This window comes from Adiantum capillus-veneris, chromosome 15 (assembly GCF_014529385.1).
Source record: "Adiantum capillus-veneris isolate H3 chromosome 15, ASM1452938v2, whole genome shotgun sequence".
Taxonomy (NCBI): Eukaryota; Viridiplantae; Streptophyta; class Polypodiopsida; order Polypodiales; family Pteridaceae; genus Adiantum; species Adiantum capillus-veneris.
Genome location: NC_140945.1, coordinates 62,809,882 through 62,833,085, shown reverse-complemented (window position 1 = coordinate 62,833,085; position 23,204 = coordinate 62,809,882). Strand labels below are relative to the sequence as shown.

The window sequence follows — 23,204 nt, the reverse complement described above, 5'->3', positions numbered from 1 at the left end:
TGTCTGCCACGTCACTGTCCGTACAGTTTGCCGCTACATCAACAATATGCCCGGGCAGAACTGCCATGTCATCAATTTGTGACAGATGTGTCAACCACTCAATACTCCTTATTGGATAAAATACTTCTGAGAAATCAAGAGCCCAGGATATCAAGAGCTCCGATCTGGAATGAGACTCCTTATTGAATGAGATACTTTTGAGAAATCAACGACCTAGGATATCAAGAGCTCCGATCTGGATTAAGAAAATTGATTGTCCCTCGGAATGACCCTCGGAAATTTTTGAGCTAACTTGAGTTGTTTTGTAGATATCTGGTAATCGAGGACGATTACTTTCTTTCAAGAAGGGGGGATGTCACAAACTGCTGACGTGTCAAGTCAATGAAGAACGGAACCAACCTTCAGATCCCGGCCGAGGGGCCTAAACCCTAAGTAAAGAAGCAAAAGCAACGTAAGAAGTTTTACCTGCAAAGTCTTGCCGAGTGGCCTATTTTTTTTAAAAAGAGTTCCCACCAACTTATGGGACCCCGTCCAATGGGGCCCAAGAGACATAAAGGCATTAAAATAAAGCAAGACCACTTATACACTCAATTCCTTACAAAATTGTTGATGATGTGGCAGTTGTACGGACGCTTGCGTTTTATGCTGATGACATGGCAGACTGTACAGATTTCCGCAAAATGGGCTGGCAGCTTTTTGGGCTCACGCTTTTTAGACTAGACGATTTTGAGTTTAACTGCTTTTCATGTAACTACTTTTCAAGGCCAAGGGCCTTTAAATATGTGCAGAGGGCTCATTTTTCTATTGCACCTTTGACAACATCACACCATACAATTCCACAATCAAATTTTCACCAGTCATCTCATCCTCATGGAAGCTCTTAATAATCCAGTGTAGCAATGTTAACCATCACATCCATATCTCACCAATCTCTAGTAGATATCTTGATGCACTAAGATCACATAATCTCATCCAATGTGGAGCTATTGATGCATCAGATTTCATATGCTTCACAAAATGCTTTACAAATGACACTGAATTCACATGTGCAAACACATAACATAAAGACATCCAGATACAACCAAACACTCCCCAGATTGAAGTTTGTATCGTTCAAAGGATTCCATATACAATCAAACCCTCCCAAGACCGCAGCTTGGTTTCCATCTCCAACTAACGCTCCCCAAACCGCAGCCTCCGTCGTTTAGAGGTCCCAACTACAACTAGACGCTCCCCAAACCACAGTCTGCATCGTCCAGAGATTATCAAACAACATTGAAACCAGCATTTAAATCAGAATCAAACAAGTTCAATCGGCACCAAGACAAGTTTAAAACAAATTTAATTTATTCCAAACAATTTTCAAACAACATTTTCAAACAGTGTTCCAAAAGTATCTAAATACGAAGCAAAACTAGAATCATTCAAGGTTGATTCCTGTCTGTCGAGCTCGAAGGACGATTGTCTTGCCACAGTGTACCAAAAGCATCTAAATACAAAGCAAAACTAAAATCATTCAAGGTTGGTTTCTGTCCGTCGAGCTCGAAAGATAACTATCTTGCATCCCTGGTTCAAAGTGATGGTTCTGTTGCAGATCTGAATGGTAGCATTGTTTTTGTCAATCAAAGATTGCAAGACCATGCCCTTGCACTGCTACCTACACCACGTGAAGTGAAATTCACCTCATTTCACCCACCAAGAAGATGCAAGAATTTCTCATTTGGAAAGCAAGTGTAAAGAGCAAAAGCTCAACGTAGGAGTGTTATCAACTGTCAAAAAACATGTGTAATGTGAAAAAGTAAAATGCTGAGCTACTTTTTATATGAAGTGCAATGCAAACTACTATGGTACAATGCCGAGCTACTTGTATGGACGCGCAGTATCATCTTCACATTGTTGCAGCCTGATAGATCGACATAATAGAGTACCTCTCAGGAAACTGGAAAACAATCCCTGTATTGCCAGACGTGGATGCCTCGTCTTCCGTGGGATTTTCTTTGGTTATGACGCCTTCGGTTGGAACAGCCAAGCCAGCAAGAACCTGTTCAGACACAAAGCAGAGATAACTCAAAAGCTGCTAAAAATTTACATTTTCAAATATATGTTTAGGACATTGCCTGAAGAAGTGTAGTTTTTCCGCTTCCACTACGTCCAAAAATCAGGCCTAAACTGGGAGAAAAGAAAATATCATTCTGGGTTAGAGAAGCAATTTACTAAATACATCTGTTTGCTCAATGCAAACATACAGGTAGAAGTATGTGCATTTACAACAATAGCTGCACACTTTCCTGTAGACGAGGATTATGCGTATTCAATGAGTATGAATGTAGTCATTACCAAGGTTGTAAAGTTTGAGAAAGGGAATTAATGCGGTTAATTATTTTGATGGGTTTCAGATCTTTTCTACTCTTTTCCTGAGCTATATGCACTAACTAAGTTGTATGAGCAGGCAAGAAGCCTGACCTCTTTTCCGGAAGCTCAAAACTGACATGATCTAGCAGGTTAACTTCAGTTCCTGGAGGCCGGTAGCTCACGTCCTTGACCTGCCCGCGAGAGAGAGAGAGAATCAAGCGCACGTTTTGACCCAAGTACCACAACTTCTGAGTAGAAAGTACCTGCAAAATGGGCGACCTGCTACTGCAACAAAGCATGCTAGAGGCAATGGCGTGCTTTGCGGGAGTTCGCGGGATGAAGGAGAGCGCGAAAGAATTTGGCAACGCAGTTTCCATCACGACGCTATGACCCTCGAGCGCACAGTTGTGTCAAATTTTTGACCCGACGACCGTGGTTCACCCTGAGCTTCCCACCGGCCCTTCTGCAAAATCAAGGGCGGTGGGTAAAAACTAAACTCGAGATCTCAAGTTTACCTTCACATTGATGTGTAATCACATCTATTTCAACCAAACACAGAGACATGTTGGTCAAGTCTCTGCTCTTCAAGTTGATGGTGAGGGTTCAAAACCCCGACTCAGAAAGCAAAGGCGTTTTGAGATTAGATCCCTCACAAATCCACGTGGTTGGCCTCTCGATATTAGTTTTGTAAAATCTAAACTCAGGATCCTGAGTTTAAATTTAACTGGTCAATGGTCCAGATCGGCCACCATCCCTCCTTTCAATTGGGACCATTGATCCCATGGTTTGGGACCCGGTGGCACTTAAATGAGAGGGTGGTCCACCTTGTCACTGATTGACATGCCCTTACGGAGGTGAGATCAATGGCCCACGCTAGGCATCGTGGGGCGGGTGCAATCAGGGCAACTAAGTATGGACTCAAGAGGTATGTGCACCACACCAAATTTGGTGTAAACTCGATGTGAACTAAGTGTGAGCTTGCTTTGAACTTGGGAGGGTATGCACACCACACAAAATTTGTTGTGAACTAAGTGTGAATTAGGTGTGAGCTAGGTGTGAACTTATCCACGATGACGTGATCTATAAACTTAACACACACATGCACCTTTCAACAAGTATGTGATAGCTTAGTGGTTAGAGTCAGTCCCAAGGGGGAGAGGAGGAACGGGTTCAAGCCCCGGATTCGAAAACGTGGGAATCTTTTGCATTCCCTAGACAATCCAACGATCACGATCAACTGGCGATCGTGAGCCATTGATTCCACCTCCCAAAACGAGGTGTCAATAAGTAGCATGCATCCATCTGGGCATGGCAGTCCTTCATGGGGCTTCTAGACATCAGCTGAACAAGGGATGTTGATGCTCAGCCTATCCAAGTGGAACATAGGGATTGGTGGTAGATCAGCAGGTAAAGAATGATATGCTAAAAATAGCGCAAGATAGCCACCATTTTGTTACCGATCCTCACGATTTTCTACTTATGCACGTGAAGTGATTGCTACATGTGGTGCCAACATTGATCAACTGGTCATAACGATGGCATGCAGTGGTCCATACTCCTACACAACCTCGAACATCATCACTAGCTCAAACTACACAGATGGAGATGTTATGTTCCATGGAGGAGCTTGAGGTGCTTGAGCGCTTGGGCCAGGGCAACTTCGCCAGGTTTTCCCTATGCAGTTCAAAGCAGATGTCAATGAAGACGTCGACTCTACTCTTGCTACCTGTGGCACCTCCATGCATCTTGCTGCCTGTGGCACCTCCATCCTCTTGCTGCCTGTGGCACCTCCATGCATCTTGCTCAGGAGCTTTTTGAAGAAGAATGTATGTGGTAAGGCACCCACATTTGGGCAAAAGCCAAAGCTGTTACCATATACATGTGGTAGTGAAGTATGTGGACACACTTAGGACCACCGGGGCATTTTTTCCCTCACTAGGAGGTGTTTTCCCTCGTGCATTGTATATACGTCCATCACTCTAGGGCTAACTTATCTTTCCATTGCACACTAAGTAATACCACTCCCTGTTGTACGCCTTGAGCTTCTTCATCTTCTCCAAGCAGTGTGTGTTTCCCTGCAAACCTATTTCCAACAATTGGTATCAAAGCACGTTGAGAACTCCCGGGCATAGTCGCCAGCATCGCCATCACTCACCTGCTCCTTTTCTCAGGTTTAGGTGAGCTTTGGTGAGAGCGTCAGCTTGACAAATACTTTGGGTGGGCTCGTAGAGCTCGGTCTGCTCAGAATTTTGATTCGACCTCCGTTTCCACTAAAGGCAATATTGCGTAGGCAATTTTGTCCTTTAATGCAGAATTTCTATCAGTGCTATATTCTGCATAACAAGTCTCTTACAGCCTTCTTCGGGTTGTGATATATAGCACGTGTTAGTCCTACCTTGTTTCTCCTCTTCTCAGGCAATTTTCACATCAGGTGCAAGCACTCGCCACGGCTGACAACAATACATGTGTGTTCAAGATGTTTGTTGATGTGGATAAATTGGACGAGGACAATTACCCAATGTGGGCTTACATGATGCAACACGTTCTTGTGTCAAAGGGCATTTGAAATGTTGTGTAGGGTTTTGATGTACCTCCTGATTTTGTGGATATAGGCACTGTTGAGGATGTTGCAGATTTTAGTGGCAAGTTTTTTGTTGCTAGAGTTGTTTTGCCTATGGCTAAGCAGGCTTGTTAGGATGTTAAAGATGCACATTTTCATGCATTGATTGCATTATCTATGAAACACACTATTACTCCTCACATTCGCTCAGCTAAATCAGCTAAACATGCTTGGGATATTCTAGCTAGTCTTTATGCAAGTCACAATGATGCTAAAATTGCATTGCTCCGTAAAGAGCTGGAGTCAAAGATTATGCATGAGGAAGATGACATGGACATTTTCCTTGTTGATGTCAAGGATATTAATGAGCAACTCGTTTTTGCAGGCGAAGTCGTTTTAGACAATTCCCTTGTGTAGAATGTTCTTGATGCATTGCCAGATTCCTATCAAACTTTTGATAGTACTTGGAGACTTACGACCCAAGGAACTCTTGATGTTTTCAAGCTTGATGCATTATGGACATTGTTGTTGCAGCAGTCACATTCAAGAAACAACAGGGCTAAATAGGGTGTAGTTGAACATGCTTTTATTGCTACTCAAAGAAAAGGTGGTAAAAACAATGTAGCCACCTCTCATGGTTCTTCAACGAGTGGAAAATCACATGTTCCTAATGCTTCTTGATCAAGCAGTGTCCTAAATTGAAGGCAAAAGAGACCAAGAAGAAAGATGCAGTTTCTACTACAAGTGCAGCTATTGTAGAATCTTCTATGAAACGAGATTGTGATGCTGATGTAGATGCAAAGTGGGAATTTAGTGCAAAGTGCACTTATGATCCTTATGTCCATGATGCATGTATGACAATTGCTACATATTCACAAGTGTGGTGCTTTGACAGTGGTGCTACAAAGCACATTACATCACATTGTGACTTGTTTACCTCTCTCGAAACTTGTGCCAACAATGCCTCTTATTCGGTCCAAGGAGTTGGAAATATTGTGCTGACTGCTACGAATGGCAGTTCTTTCACACTTGTTGATGCACTTTATGTACAAGAAGAATCTCTTCTCGTGACTTTTATTGATGATTACTCCAGAAATGCGTGGGTGTATCCGCGTAAAGCTAAGTCCCAAGTGTTTATGTGCTTCAAACAATTTCTGGCTATGGCTGAAAATGTCTCTAAATGTACTATGGACACCCTCCATTCAGATCAGGGGGGGAGTATATGTCTCATGAGTTTAATAAATTTATGGCTAGTCGTGGGATAAAACACCAATGTACAATGCCGTATACACCTCATCAAAATGGTGTTGGTGAAAGAAAAAATATGTTGCTTACAAAGATGGCACGATGTATGGACAAGAGTCAAGCTTTACCACATTCATTTTTGCTTGAGGCCATCATGTCTGCTACTTATGTACTCAACAAGTGCCCTACGAAAGCTTTGTAATCTATTGACTCCGTATGAAGCATGTCATGATATCAAGCCTCTTATGCTTTGGTGCCACAAACGCAGTGCAGAAAATTGGATGTTAAGGTTGTTAAATGCATTTTTGTTGGTTACAATATTGAAAGTAAAGGTTACGGGTTGTACCATCCGCAAACAAAGGGTATCTTGGTTTCACAAGATGTTGTGTTTGTGGAAGATTCTATTCAGCCCTTATTCCATGTATTAGAGACAGTAATGTAAGATCACATGACATTTATGACAATTTATTACCTCTTTTCGGTGGTGGAAACTTCGGGTGTTTCTTGTCTTAATAAATGTAAGAAAAAATGAGTAGAAAGTGACTCCAAAGTGACTGGATAGTGAATTAGAAGAGATGCGAGCTCCAATGAGGCAAATGTACAAACTATGGGGGTTTCAAAAAATGCTATTGATCGGTGTATTACTGATGCAGATGTACATGTTGATGTGGAAAGGGCTGAGAATGAGCAGGCTAGAGGTATGCCAAAATGGATGGTGCATACTTTGCGTGACAGTAAATTGGATGCACCTTTGTGTAGTCGTACTCGTTCAGGTTCTCGCCATGCATCTTACGCATCAGATTGTTATGCTTTGGCTATTTCTAGCTTATGTGATGTAGAGGAACCTGTATCTTTTGATAATTCAAAAAATTGGATGGTTGCCATTCAATCAGAATATGATGCACTTATAGAAAAAGAAACATGGACTTTATGTGATTTGCCTCTTGACCATTTCCAATTGTGAGGCTGGGTATAGGGCAATCTTCACAGCTACAATTGAGTGTGTATGGCTCAAACGCCTTTTATGGTTGATTTGGGTGTTGGCTAGGACACGGCCAACAAAATCTACACTGACAGTCAGAGCGCATTGGTAGTTGCGAGGAACCCAAATTTTCATGCTCGCACAAAGCACATTGAGGTGCATTATCACTATGTCAGGGAGAGACTCTCAACAGGAGAGGTCAACTTGGCTTATGTGCCAACGCAGGATAACCTTGCAAATCTGCTCACAAAGCTTTGGGCTTACTCCCCTTTGTGGAGCATGGCACTTCCCTATACATTACGTGTCAGCTCTTGTTCACCGCATCACTCCCAGGGGGATTTGTTACCATATACATGTGGTAGTGATGTGTGTGAACACACGTAGGACCGTTGGGGCATTTTTTCCCTCACTAGGAGTTTTTTTCCCTCGTGCATAGTATATACTCCCATCAATCTAGGGCTAACTTATCTTTACATTGGACACTACGTAATACTACTCTCTATTGTGTGCCTTGAGCTTCTTCATCTTCTCCAAGTTATGTGTGTTTTCTTGCAACCCTATTTCCAACAAAAGCTATCAATACAGGAGCAAAGACACATCCTTCCCATTTACAAGCTCAAGAATGAGCCGATTAGAGAGAACCAGATTTTGATGGTGATTGGAGAAACTGCTTCGGGAAAAAAACAGGTCACAAAATATATAGCAAAAGAAGGGTACACAACAAAAAGAAAGATTGGTGGAACACAACCTCTAAGAGTGGCTGCAATGTCTGAAGCCAAGAGGATTGTTGAAGAATTTGGTTGCACGCTTGGTGAAAAGGTTGGTTATGTGATTAGGTTTGGTTGCATATTAGATCGAGATGCAACCTCTAGATATCATCAAAGTAAGGTATGAATGACTTCGTACTCTAACAAGAAAAATACAAAGTGGTCTAAGGTTGCCTTTCAAGTTGAATGGGTGCATGCTTTCCTCACCCAAGGAGATCCTTGTATGTCCACATGCAAAATGTACCCAACATGCTCATGATTTTACTACAATTTTGGGTTCCAACAATAGGAGCTCTCTTCAGTGAGGTACATCGAGCATTGAGCACCAATAAGAAGGTGGTCCCTTATATTCAACTTCAATAAATGCTTGGCATGAGCCCAAATATGGGGGAGGGTGTTTGCAAAAAGAAGAGAGGAGCACTCTTTACATTAGTAAGAAGTAAGGTGGTACTCTCACAGCAAAAAGGAGGGGTGCTATCTTCTTGTGAGAAACTGAGAAAGACAAGGTTAAGAGATGGAACCATGAAGACACAAAGAAACATTTCCCTATTCTACACCTAGGTTTGATTCAATAGATTACTGACTGAAGGATCCCAATTCCCCTTGAAAGCATTTCAACACCAAGAAGATTAAGATTAGCATTCCCCATGCCTACACTTGGGTCTATTTCTTTGATTACTCATTGCGGGATCCAAATTCTCTCTCAAAAGTATTCATTTTGAGAAAATATGCATGTACGATCTTGAGAATACAGTGGAAACTAGCAATGAAAAATGTGACATTAAGCTTCGAATCTTGATCTTAAAGTCCATCTCATCATTGAAAGAAAAAACATTCAAAAATCATAGTTCCAAAAAGTCTTGACGGTAATAAACTCTTCTTTGTGAAAATCATACGAACAGGCAAAATGGTAGATTTAGCCTTTTGTGGTCTTTTTTGTTTCTGATGATGGAGGGAGAATCAAAGATATTGCAAAAAGGAGGTTGACCATCAGGCTAAGTTGAAAGAAGTGGAAGAACATCGAAGTGCAATGGTGATGGTAGAGATTATGGCAGAATTGAATGCAACAGTCAACATGCTAGCAAAAGTTTTAGAAGAGATGATGATGGAGATTGCAGTAGACACGGTGATGGAAATCACAATAGACATGGTCAACATGTTAGATGAGGTGAACACGTCAACACGCTAGCAAAAGTTGTAAAAGAGATGATGATGAAGATCAATGGTAAACATGATCGACACAATGGTTGAAATCGCGATAGACATAATCGATAGGAGATAAGGTATGATGGCAAAGAGACCATGAGAGAGCGGATACATATAGGGGAGATTGTAGCCACAAGGATGGTAATCAATGGACTCACAGAGAGCATGATGATCACTGGGATAGAAATAATGGATATGTTGGTAGTGACGATGATAATGAACGCATAGTCCAGAGTAGGAGATATCGAGATGATAGAAACGTATACTGGTAGTGACAATAATGATGAATGTAGAGAAGGGATCAAGAAGATAGAAATCCTAGCTCTTGATAAGGGCGTGACAAACGCAAAGATCATATTCGAGCAGGAGGGATCGAGATGATAGAAAACCATGCTGGCAGTGAAGACAATGATGAATGTAGAGATTGGAGTGGGAGGGATCGAGATGGTAGAAACGCTAGCTCTTGAAAAGGGCATCAACCACAAAAAATTGAGCTGATCACTGTTTATTGAGGTAGGCATTCGCCTATCTGGGGTCTTGAATGTGAGGGATTATGACGTTGATCCATGTTGCTAGACTCTTGTATGAAGATTAAGGCAATTCTCATACAAGACTCTTGTATGGTCTTGTAAATGTGCTCATTGTGGATGAACCAACCTTCTTGAGAGGGCAAACAAGTTGGTACTCCATTAATGTGGACTCGTGAAAATCATAAGAAATTGAGATGGTTCACTTCAAAGAGCTATAATGGCATAGTCTGCTTTACCCAAAGAGAGGAGAGAATTGCAAAAGTAGCGGCAAAGAACCATGTTTAATTTCATCCCAAAGGATCAAAATCAACCTTGGAAAGATCCCATGCCACAAACAGGCGAGCGACATCTCGCTCAGGAACTTTGTGGTGTAGGACTTGCTATGTATGACATGCACATGTGTAGGCCCCTAACATGCAGCAAGGGCATCGTTTTGAACAATAGGAGATTGTCACCATGGTTGGTTTTTTATGGGTGCAATATTTTTTACGGCCACATTTTCAAAAATAGTCGTGCATTTTAGTGTATTTTTTGAAATGGTACCCACATTTCCACCTTTTAAAAACTAGCAAAATAGTCGCACGTGGGCAAAATGCTAGGAAAAAGCAACCCAACTCGCCGCCAAAGTATATTGAATGCGACTAGAGCAAGTATAGTCAAAGGTAGCTTTGTCTATCCGACGAGTCTTATACTCTACGTGTGTGTGTGTGTGTGTGTGTGTGTGTGTGTGTGTGAGAGAGAGAGAGAGAGAGAGAGAGAGAGAGAGAGAGAGAGAGAGAGAGAGAGAGAGACTTGTAGCACAATAGAAAAAAACAAGACCTCATATTGGTGAACGTATATTTGGCATGGATCGGGTCCATGTTGGTGGACGTATATTTAGTACTCCATTTCAAGATGTGTTAAAAAAATCTATGTTAGATTAAGAAAATGATAGTACAAAAGTAAACATGTTTAAGAATAGTTGCTACACTCGGCTGTGAGTTTTGTGGGGAAAAAAAAGTTATCGTAGGTGTCTTTTTTGTTTGAGATTGCAATGTCATTACTGATTTGAAACCTTGAACCATTTTTTTATAGCCTTTTGTCTCATGCACTTTGGCATTGGTATGAGATTGGCCACAAGTATCGTCTTTGCACTAGCATAATGGCTTACTCTAGCTATTGTGGTGACATGAAGGACGATCCTCTTCCCCATGTTTTCTTTGTTGTTTTTAAAAACATCATCATTGACTATGCCTACCTCTAAAAGCCCATATGCCCATAGGAGTATCAATTGCTTTGTCAATCGTGCAGGGATCCAAAGAGTGTAAGTTTGATCATGTTGTTTTACTACAATGTGTCTCAAAAATACCATTCCCATAACTATTTGTTGTGCATACCATCCGTTTTCTGGATTGCAGAACTTCCGCTTGAACTTTGTGCCAATCAAGACAAACGAAAGGTAACAAATTATTCTCATTATCTCATTTTTCATCATGTACACATTGAAGCAGTGAATTTATGTCATCTTTACTGAAAATCTTGTAGATGAATGTGACAAGGATTGAGCAATTTCCAACGAAGGGAAACATGAAGAGTACACCATGGCATCGCAATCTGAAATGATACAAGCCTGCATAATAACATTGATGGTAATGAGTTCTTCCTTATACAACTGTAATATTTCTAAAACAAGAAAGTCCCTGCATCCTTTGTCTGGAGGGTAGTTCAACCACCCTCTACTGAAGATTGCAATGAAGAGGGACTAGCTTGCCAGCTTAGTTCAAAATGTTGAGGTTTTGCATGGTTATACAAGTGTTTTAAACAAGGTTCCCTACTAATAAGCTCATTAGATGCCTATAAATGAGAAAACACCACTTTTGGCTCTAACCATTCTGTGAAGTGCGACAATTGTTCATAGGAGCTATGAAGTTTGACATTAAGAGAAGCAAGAAGAAATGGAATCATAAAAAGAGGTTAGAACAAATCTGGGAGTTCCCTATCCTCAAGGACTCCCTGAAGGAAGAAAAGGTGCCACTATTGATGTAGCTATCTACAGAGATGCTGAGAACAATATGGTCATGTTACCCATGATACCTAGCAAGGAAGCTACCCATAGAAGAAGCTCTAGAAAGGACAGACCTTTTAAACTATTCTAGTTGCTACCTTGCGGAATTGACATTCAGAGTGCTTATGAGCTCTATACCAGCATTATAGACGATGGCACGGCTAAAATTTCAGCACTAGAAAATGACAAGATTCAAGTGAAAATCACTTCAGAATTGATCTTTGAAGCATTACAACTATCAGACAAGGGAAGAAAAATTTGGAAATAAAAGTCATTATAAAGAAGGGAGCAGCGACAACATTTGCCGACATGACATGCTGAGAAGCAGAGTTACCCACACACATTCTCATGTAGTTCTTCCATATAGATGACAAAAGACCACATCACTACACCACACCAAATGACATGGTTGCTATAGCTTACACCTAGGCTTACCAACAGATCATGCCAATGACAATCAACCACGCCGAGTACATCGTTGAGCTGCTCACCAAGAAGGAAAGCATACCAAGCTAACTTACTTATAAGCTCCAGAGGTACTAACAAGGATAGCTTATCACACAATTGGTGCTGCCCAAGGTTTACCTGAGGCTCCCTCTTAGAATGACTAGATCCAACTCTAAGAAGAGGAAAGTGAGGAAGAAACGACAAATTCAAGCTTCACCCAGACTACAACCCGTACTAGATCAAAGAAAAAACTGCAAGAATTAGAGTCTATAGAAGAAGAGCCTGCGGATAGACAAGGCAAAAGACCAATGACCATGCACAAATGCGACGAAGAGGAGAAGGCTCAAAAACATGCCACAAAGGAAAGATTGCCCAAGGAATTTAAAAAGAAAAGAGTGGACAAGGGAGATTTTGCTAAAAAATGGGTTCCATGAAAAATACACACGAAGAATCCAATGGTCACGCCCATTACTGTAGAACAATTGGAAGAAATGTGGAATCAATGGAGCGAGAAAAATTGGCAAAAGAAACCAGAGTGGTAGAAGAGGCTAAAAAGATTGAAGAGAGACAAGAGATGGACAGCTCCACTGAGAGCTTGCACTCCCAATCTGACGGACATTCCCAAGGGGACTTTGGACATGAAACCACACAAGCACATGAATCTAGCCCAAGGCATCCCAAGCTCAAGAGGCATAGGAAGAACCAAAGGACCAAGAAAGTTGCCCAAAGCAGGAAACCCCCCTGTAGTGCCAAAAGATATCAGGCGACCTATCCCCATACCAAGCATGTCAACTCGACAGTGGAGTAGGATAGATCCCTACTATCAAGCCTTGCAAAGAGTGGCTATGGATATGTACAATGTTGCAGTGCAAGAGCACACTCATGACATGATTACCATCCTGGCTCTACAAGGTGAGCTAATTGAAGCCTAGGCTGAGCTGCACACACTCAAAAACAAACAAGAAGAAATTAATGTAGAGACTCAGATAGCAAGACAAGAAGCACATGAGTCAAAGGGACAATTGTTACCACAACAATAGAAATTGGCCAATTCTTATGACGAGACAACAATAGATCATAGAGAAATAGAAGCACGTAAAAGAGTAATAGAGGTTCTGCAATCAGTCTTCACAGACGTATTGGATAAGCAGATACTCTAGAGAATTAAATAGCAGAAATTCAATTGGTGAGTGCAAAAGAGGAATTGATGGCCCAACAACACATAGTCAAAAAGATCAAGGCCAATCCTCTACTGATCCGATTAGCAAACACAGGTGCTACACCATCTGATACGAGTGCTAAAATTTTAGAGTTAGAAAGAGCCGTCATAATTCAAGATTGTATGCAACAAGATGCCATAGCAACAACACTAGCTCGAGAAGAAAGTCTCCAGGCAAAAATGCTACTCTCCAAAAAGGAAAGGAAGATTTGAAAGCTTGATAGCCGCCTTACAAGCCAAACTCGCCTGTAGGCAGCCTGAGTTTACCCACACAGATGATCATGGTGACAATGACCAAGGCGAGCAAGGAGATATACAAAGAGAGTCTGATTCCCAACAAGGACAACCACAGACACAACAAACAAAGTCATCCTCTGAAGTGACACACATTGCACCCACTAGTAGTCGAGACAAAGGGAAACAATAGACTATCCAACAAGCACATGAAACAAGTACAGCTCCAGAGACAACACTAGAGAACCCAAACGAGCCTGCGGTGTCTGAAACTCTAGCTGAAAGAACACACCACTTGACAAAATAGGCCATCACAAAAGGAGGAGCATTGGAAAAAAACACTAGAATGGGAGATTAGAATCCTCCATTCAATTAATATGTAGCTCCTAAAGCCAATGAAAATCAATGAGGATTGGTACACTTGCTCACTCCCACTTTGTCTAATAAGATATGAATGTCTTCTCAAGAAATCCTCCATTGAACAAGAAATTGTTGGAAGCTCAACCAAATGAGCAACAATCAAAATGGAGAATTCCATGGCTTGAGAAGCATTCGAAGTGGAGAATTCACATGATGAGGGCACCCACTCCACTTGAAAAAGATGTCACTTTTTTGACAGTTCCCCGAGTCTGGACGTGGATTCAACATGAACAAAAATGACATCGCAACTGGTTGAACTAGCCAGCACTACCAAGGCCACGAAAGACTAGATGAGAAGTACATGCTCAATACTCTCATAGCAACAATCAAGCAGTATGAAGGACTTCCCGACCTATCTTGTCAAATGCTAAGGAAAATCTATTGAATGATGGTTGCATGTATCACAATGTACCATAAACCTTGGATTTCAGAAACTCCATGGTTATCACTTTTGGAAGGAAACAAGGGTTTAGTCTACAACCTTAGTAAGCAGCTAGACGAGAAAATTCTACATGGATTCTTTGTACGCTTACTGTTCATTCCGTTCTACTTCATGAACACCTTTGAAGAAGCATTCTATACAGGATTTTTCACAATGAATACCACTCTCTTCGGACCAAAAAACGACATTCGGGCAAGGTTTGTGAGTTATCATGCAATGGAACTTCATCAAATAGACACCATCAGACCCTTTGTGCTAAAGATAGAGAGCTAGCAAGAGCATATCAAGAAGGACTACAAGAGCAAGCAAAGTGCTACTCACAAAGGCGACCATTCATCCGAAGACCACCCCAATTTTGACTCGTGCCAAGGATGGCATGCAATAGGAGGGGGGGAGTGTTGGAAGATCCCAACGACAATGAGGGCCAATGTATACCAAGAGCAATTTCATCATCTTTGTAATCCCAATTGATTGTAATATTTTTGCCAAAACTTGTGTCCGCTATCATTTGTATTTATGAAGCCTGAGATGTAATGACTATTATTATTGCAACAAAATTTATCATTTGTACCATAAAACCCGGAGCTAGGGTATAAAAGGCAACTATGTAAAGTTTTTGGCACAAGCATTATTATGAACAAAGCAAGGAGATAAGGCTATTCTATATGTCGTCTTCTTTCTATGTGCGCATATGTCGCATGCGTCAATGCAAGGAACTTGCCGATACATCGTGTGCGAGCCACAAATGGCTCCAAGCACACAACAAGCCTAAACTAGTAAGCTCAAAGATGGCGATGGTGTGTCACTCACCGCTTTGTGCTTGCTTTCGTGGAGGATTCCTCGCCCGTGAAGGAGAAGGAGACGCCGCTATGCCGTGCTCAACCGCTTCAGCGCCGCCGTGCCGTCGTCACAATGCTCGATCGTGCACACTCTCTCTCTCTCTCTCTCTCTCACGCATACACACACACATAAGGAGATGAAGAAGAAGAAGATGGAGATGGAGCAAGAGCACTCTTCAATTGCACAAATGAGAGAATGAGTGAATTTTAGGTTTAGTTGACTTTTATATGAGCTCGCTCCATTCACACTTGGGCGCCCATGCTTAGCCAACTAATCCCTTGAATGTTCCAGTTAGAGTGTGCCTCTCATCGGCGATCACTCTTACCCTTTTCCTATTGGACCGACAAGCCTGGTATCTGGCTCTACCAAGTAAATAATACAATGTCCGTCGTAGGTAATATGGTGTCCGTGAGCCGTGAGGGTTAACATGCCCCCCTTCCTGATGTAGATTCCGTTCTCGGAAGCTATTGAGTTGAAGCTCGTTCGTAGAGGTGGAAGAGCATTTGAGATGAATGTGCTTAGACTTCTTCAGTCACTGCAAAATCAAACAACATTGGCACATTAATTGCATTCTCATAAGCGATTAAAAAGCATATGCAGTTGTAGGCAGACAATTTGATTGATAACAGAATTTTAAACCATTTGTCAGCAATAAAGATTAAATTGCAATATAATCAAATGCATAAATAGATGTAAAGGTAAAAATTAAACAAGTCTGGGATCGCTAATTTAATGTCCGGAAGGCACTAGAGGTCGACTATTAATACCATGGGTAAGCTTCTTAATTTTCTCTGGTCAATTAAGTTGTTTAATCGCGAGAGCCAAGTATTTCATGTTCGAGGGCTGACTAGAGGCTATACCTAGAAGACCTTGTAGTTAAGCTACAATAAAAGGAATTTCTCATGAAATCATCGCCTGAATGATTACCTTTTCTTTGACCCCCCAAAGTCTTTTCACAATGATTCAAGTTAGAGGTGTGTGCTTATTTTGTATGCCTTGGGTTTTTTGCTTTTCAAGGAAAAGCTCCCACACTAGGAACCTCTAGGGCTCTAGTACCATATGCAATACATGTGAGTGAAGTACCAAATCAAGCTGAGATTTCTCTTCTAGCTTAAGATTTTACATTGTGGCACTTTGATTTTTTGTTTGTTCGTTTTCAGCATTTTAAATTTGTAACTTTGGGGGTCATATAACATTGTTATTCTCCCCAGGCTCATCACACTAGTAAAATCCCTTTATCATACTTAAGCTAAAGGTCAATAGGGACTAAGCCCACTAGAAAGCCCCAGTACATTTCACACAATGCTGCCTAAATCGGATTAAGAACCTAAGTAACCATTAATTATTAGGAAGGCATTCCCCATGGTATTAAGAAAAGATCTCTAACACCTAGCTTGGTCAAACTAGCCGCTAGTCGGACTGCTTGATTTTTAAACCTAGACAAGTGATTATGACAAAAAATTACATTGAATTTAATGTTTGGTACTAAGCAAATGCGTTGAATATTATGTTACCAATCACAATTAAAGCAGACAAACATAGATGCAAAAAGATAAGGGGCCATGCTAATGGAAAAAAAACACCTGTTTGTGCTAATGGTCGCGCTTGATTTGAAAAGTGGATGAGAGAAAGATTCCATGAAGGTCCAAATCCTAACCACAGCAACATGTTCCTGTACACACTATGAAACACAAGAATACCTCTAGGAGGCACATCAGTGGGAAAAAAGAACTTTGGTAATCACTCAACTCTAAAACAGAAACACTCCTATCGTACTAATCTTACCTACCCTCCATCACTTGAGTGCTGAGGATCAAAGGTGTTTGATGACATAGGTTTCTGTTTCAATGTACCGGATGTAAATGTGTAGGTCTGGGTCAATGTTTTGACTTTTATTGTGCATACTCGTTTGCTAATTGCTCTTGCTCATTATTATTTTTGTTTTTTGTGAGTATAAGTCTTTATATATACATTCCCTAAGATTGGGAGATTGAGAGGTTAGGGAGGAATGTTGAGAGGGAAATAATTCAATAGGCTGACATGAATGAAGACTTCCCCCCTTCCTTGGGTAGGTCATACTGTTTGAAATGTGGTCACCCTTTGAAACCAATTGTTCCAGTTGGTAATAGGTGAGGATTTTTGCCAGCAGTTTTCTATTACCTTAGGTGCCTCATCGAGTTGCAAGGGTGGTAAGGTACTCTCCCAGGATCGAACTTGAAGTGGTTCATCAGGTGATTCTTGAACACTGGGTGGTGTGGATTCCTTTGTAGCTTCATGGAGGTCCACTATTGTAGGTGGAGGCTGTGGAGAAGCTTTTACCTCTATGGATGTATTACATGAGGAGCTAGAAGATTCATGGGACTCCCCCCTTCCTGAGCTAGGTAGAACAAATCGTTCTTTCTTCGGTACCCAAACTAGCTCTGGAGCAGGTGTGTAACATTCCGTGATTTTTTTGTTTCCACGATCGTCAATTCATTTTGGAGCTACGGGATTGGGCTCACATGGGTCAGGTGACAAGTAAGAGCACAATCTACATTTTGGCACCCAGATTTGATTATTTCCTTGATAGTAGCCTTGGGATTTTAATAGTTGTTTAGGAATCCAACGCCACATTTTCTTACTTTTCTTGGAGCGAGTGGTACGTTTTTTACAAGGCTTCTGTCTTTTAGTACTAGCCATGGTCGCTAAAGAAGATTCAGGGACCCACTTGTATGTTCTCTTTGTTATATGAGGATGAATCTTGTCAGAAGCTATATGCATTGCTTGTAGCATATTTAAGGGTACGGGCATTTCATCCCCCTCAGGTGTTACCCAGGTCGTCCCCCTATTTCCCCAAGTATCTATGGTTGCTGCTAGGTGGACCCAATCCACATTGTCTGACTCAGTCATCCCAGTAGTACATTCATGCAAGGATAATCTTCCCCAACATCAGTGTCCGCTTTACACATGTAACAATACTGCAATGGGGCCGAGTGAACTGTTGTGTCAGATCTATGATCAATTATAAACCTGTTTCCTAGAGGATGTGCTCGACCAGTCACAAGATCCACTCGAATGACATAATCTTGGAACTGCAAGTAGACATGGTTTTTAGACTAGTCATGCACCATTTTTGCTTACCTCATGAAAGGACGTCCTAAGATTATCTCCGATGCCATAGTGTGTTTGGAGAAATCCATAACAATGAAGGTAACTCTGATTTTATGTCCAAAGACCTTGATCTTGAGATCTTCTAGCATCCCAATAGGTTTAACAATAGACCCATTGGCCATCTTCACTACAATGGTTGTGGTCGCAAGGTGAGGTCTTCCCATAGTTTCCCAACAATTTTTAGTCACAATGCTAACCCCAACACCACCATCAAGGATTCCCTTCACAGTTAATCCCTTAGTAGTGATCGGTATTGTCGCATTGGATTCATCACCCTCAAAGTATTGTCCCCACTTGTTAACAGGTATTTCTATAACAAGGTTCTCATCTAGGTTGGGTTGTGGATCTAAGTGTTCCTCCTCTATTGGCATCTCCTCGACTCCATCCATCTGTGAAAATTGTGGTAGCCCAAACTTTAGTTCTCCATTGAGGATGGCTCGAAGAGCTGAGACTAGCTCAGGATCTTTATATAGTTTGGACATGATGGTGGTTCTAACTTCTGAAGACATGAAATCCATCAATTTGGCAATGTTTAACGGCACCTTTTGGACTTCAGTCCCTTGACATGGGGAGATGGGATCTCCATTTCTTCGATAGGATCAAGTAGTCCCTTTGTAAACATTCTTTCCATCAAGAAGTGAGTACGCCCACTTTCCCATGACTTTAAGTCACTTTCTTCTTGGATGACACTAGGTATGGCTAAGGGTCTATGGACTTGGTGAGGTTGATGTTGCGTAGGGAACACGGTGTCTATAATTTGGATCTGCCTAGGTGTTGGTTCTAGATCCCCTTGGGTAACTTCTACCAAACTCCTTAATTGCTTGACTCGCTCAATCTCCTCTGTAGGGTTTGGATAAGTTCATATCTTCTTCTTGGATCCTGGCCATTGTGGCTCATGAAGATCTTCCTTGTTGGTTTCTATCTTAGTGGTCGTTTTGGTCTTCATGGTTTCACCTGAATCAGAATCTTCTTCAGCGTCGTTCATATATACGGGGTTGTCACCAGTCCCTATGTTGGTCTTTGAACTGGGGTCTACTGAACTGGGGTCTAGCTTCGCAGTTTTTTGCGATCTCTTCCTTCGTGTTTTCTTCTTTTTTTGAGATTGGGCAATTGATGCCGTGTCTCTTTCCTCAAGAATATAATTTTGTTTTTGGAGCATCGATCGTGTGAGTACGTTTACTGGTACCACATGTGTACTTTGTGATGGCTCCTCGGTAACTTCAATCAAGTTTAATGGCGTGATCTTCGGTGCATTTGGATTATTTGGACATTGGGCAATCAAATGATCTATGCCACATCGATTACACATGAGTATCGGCATTGTAGACGTGCTCGCTTGATTGGTTTGCGTTAGTGTGGCGTTCTTTTGTAGCCTAATAGGACACTCGGCTACACGATGTGGACCTCCACATTCATAGCATTGAAGAGGTGGTCTCTTAGCAGTGTAATTGATATTTTGGCCTCTTGCCGCAAGAGCAGCTACTTGATATACAGGTTTGACTTGTCCCCAATAGTCCTCCATGTAGTATTGTGGACTTTCTTCAAGCACATCCATCCCATAGGCAATATTAGGATCTATATCTTCCTCACAACCTTCCAAACAAGAGATAGATGACTCACAACCCACTTGATTCACAGAAGTGATTCTCGGATGTGGTGGTTGTGGTCCTAGCACTGGAGGTGGTAAAGGTGTTGTTTGAACAACATTTTGGGCCCTAGGGACCATGTGTTGTGCTGTTTGTTCAAGAGGTGGGACCGGCATCAATGCAGGCACTCGAGGTGTGTCTGTCCATGCTAAGGTTGGTCTGTTGGCCATCGCGTGCTTAAATACTATGCAATCCTTAGCTTGATGACCATACCTCCCACATGCATTGCAGTTCCCATTGAATTTTACTCTAAAAGTAGGGCATTCATTGGTACTATGCGGTCCATAGCATACCGAGCACCATTGTTGCTCCCTTCTTGGATACATATGATTGTTCTGCGGAGCATGATTGTCTCTAAGACTCTCTTGAATAGCCTTGGTGAGATATGCTAAAGTCATCTCAGATATCTTTGGCTCCTTAGCAATAGGCTTTAGGGTCATTGGCTGATGCCCCGATGCTTGTGAGCTAATAGATTTAGACTCAACAGACACTCTTTCTCCTTGAATCATTAAATTATCCTCCAACTGGATCGCATTGGTGGTGACTACTTCCCAAGTGGTGATACCTCTAATGACTAGGCCATTGTAGATATCCTCATGTCGTAATCCCCTAATGAATCTATCAAGCAATTGGTTATTATTGAAGCACTCATTTGGATTACATCGAGAATTCAAATGCTTCAAGCGACTAATAAAGTCTCTCACCGACTCTCCTTCCTCTCGTTGGGCTTTCTGGAGCTGAGAGGCTACACCCCAAAGTACTCCCTCTCGTATGTATTTTTTTAAGAACACTCTCCTAAGAGTAGGGTAAATCGTTTTTTCTTCCACCCTTAGGGTTCTATACCAATCCCCAGCCTTTCCACTTAAGGTTAGGCTTAAAGCATTGCTCTTATGTAGATCATTGTGTTCTCCTAGAGAATCGCATATTTGTTCAAACACTTCGATATGCTTTCTCACATCCCCGTCTCCACTAAATTTTTGTGTGAGCTTGGCTATTTGTACTGCCTTACGTCTAGACTCTCTATCAGATGTGTTACGCATATTCTCAGCAATAGATCGACCAATAGCTTGAGCAAATGTTGCCAAGTCACCTAAGTGAGCAGGCACCGTGGGTGAAGGCTCTCCAGAGACTACATGTGGAGTAGGTATTGGCATCGGGCTTGGCGCATAGGAAGCCCTTGGGTTCCACGTTGGGTACGATGTTGTGCCATGTGGCGGTCCATAGTTCATAGGTGTGGCCCTAGGCATTGCAGACGTTGGATGTGACATGCTAATGCTATCCGGTATAGTCCCATTGGTTGCTCTTTGCGAGCATAATGGCTGATTTTTCATTTGACTTCCAGCGTTATGGTCTGACATAGTTTGATGGTGTAGATTTTGTTGCTTGGAAGGAACATATGCTTGTTGCATTGACGGATTTGGGGCAGGATAAACCCTTACGTGGTTTATCGGCGAAGCCCAATTCTATGCGTGATGATGATTGGCAGGATCTTGATGAGTTAGCCATGTCTACGATTTGTTTGCATCTGGTTGAGTCTGTTTACTGGCAGGTCTCGAGGGAGACTACAACTCATGCTTTATGGCAGAGTTTACATGCTATGTATGCGACATCCATGTCTACAGGGGAGTCTAGTCCCACTTCTATGTCCATGGGAGAGATTGGTCCCACACGCAAGTCTCGACGGCATAGAGACTTGACATGTTGGCATTGTGGACATAGAGGGCACATTAGGCGTCGATGTTTCAGGCGTTTGAGACAACGGAGGCGACAGATGCGTGATGCATATTTGGGCATGACAGATGCTAGTGAGATCAGTACGGTGGTTACTGAGTATGCTTGTGATGGCGATGTCACATTTACATCTAGCTTGTCTTCAGACGATCTTATGTCTATGGATTGCATATCGGATTGCACATTGTCTTCACATTGGTTACTAGATTCAAATGCTACTTTCCATGTCACGTCGCATCGTGAGTGGTTTAGCACGTTTTCTAGTGGGAGACTTGATTGTGTGCACATGGCTGATGGTTTTTTGTATGACATTGAGGGTGCAGGAGACGTATGTTTGTCCTTGCCCAGTGGTATGAGATATACCCTGCGTCATGTGTGTTATGTGCCAGATCTGAGACGGGATTTGATCTCAGTCAGACAGTTACGGGATAGTGGATGTCAGATTTCGCTACGAGAGCGAGATTTTGTGATGCATTTGGGTTCCCTAGTGATTGCGAGAGGTGCCAGGAGTGGTACAGGTTACCCATTGCATGTGGATCATGAGAGAGACGGTGTTGTCTCTGTGATCATGCAGCCAGGTAGAGAGCGAGAGAGCAGGCGAGTCTCTTTTGCTCATGGGTTGCAGGGTACTTTGCATGGAGTGCAGAGTAGTGAGCTCGTTGTGCACACAGTTGGGGCACGACTTGAGCAGTCACACAGAGAGGTGATAGAGTCGGACATGCATGCTTTGCTAGTGACTGAGCAAAGCAGAGAGTCAGTTGTGCAAGATACTTCTATGCAAGATAGACAGGTAGAGCGGTCTTGCTCTAGTGAGTCACGACAGGAGGACGTTGTGCAAGAGTCTATGCATACGGAGTTAGAGCATAAGAGCTCTAGTGAGTCACAACAGATTGAGTGGTCATGTTTACAGTGGATGATTGCAGAGGAGGCTGAGATGTCAGCGATTATGCAGTCATTCCTTTCTATGCTCGACAGTGAGCATGGGGATATAGTTGTGCAGGATATGTCTTCCAGTAGACACCTAGAGCAGCTGGTTTGCTATGAGGTTGCACGACAGGGTGATGCGTCCTTTGCGGATAGTCAGGAGATGCATGTGGTTGACACGCCTTGTCAGTCAGAGATGCCTATTGCCAGGGATATATATGTTGATGCATGCTCCGTAGAGCTAGCAAGGCCCGCTAGCATTGCATCGGCATTCGGTGGTCTCATGTATGAGATGTTGATCTTGAGACCGGATATCGCAGCTGCAGTGGGAGCATTTGCAGTTGGGGTTGTCAGTCGTTTGTTGACTGATGATGGCATAGTGCACGAGGGAGATATGCAGGTATTGCGTACATACTTGTAGTACGTGTGCGGTACGTCTGGTGGTGTATGGACTTACACGGAAGC

General features: G+C 42.2%; 1 protein-coding gene across 1 annotated transcript in view; it reads right to left on the bottom strand.

The window, feature by feature from the left end:
- ABCI11 (non-intrinsic ABC protein 14) overlaps window positions 1-2,825 on the bottom strand; it is a 31,574-nt gene extending 28,749 nt beyond the window's left edge. Inside the window, exons 1-4 of the mRNA XM_086482608.1 lie at window positions 2,616-2,825; window positions 2,464-2,543; window positions 2,118-2,169; window positions 1,929-2,041 (exon numbers count right to left, since the gene is read on the bottom strand). Coding sequence (XP_086338734.1) covers window positions 1,929-2,041; window positions 2,118-2,169; window positions 2,464-2,543; window positions 2,616-2,729 — 359 coding nt within the window. The 5' untranslated portion in view covers window positions 2,730-2,825. The remainder of the gene's footprint in view (window positions 1-1,928; window positions 2,042-2,117; window positions 2,170-2,463; window positions 2,544-2,615) is intronic.
- Between the last annotated feature and the right edge of the window lie 20,379 nt (window positions 2,826-23,204).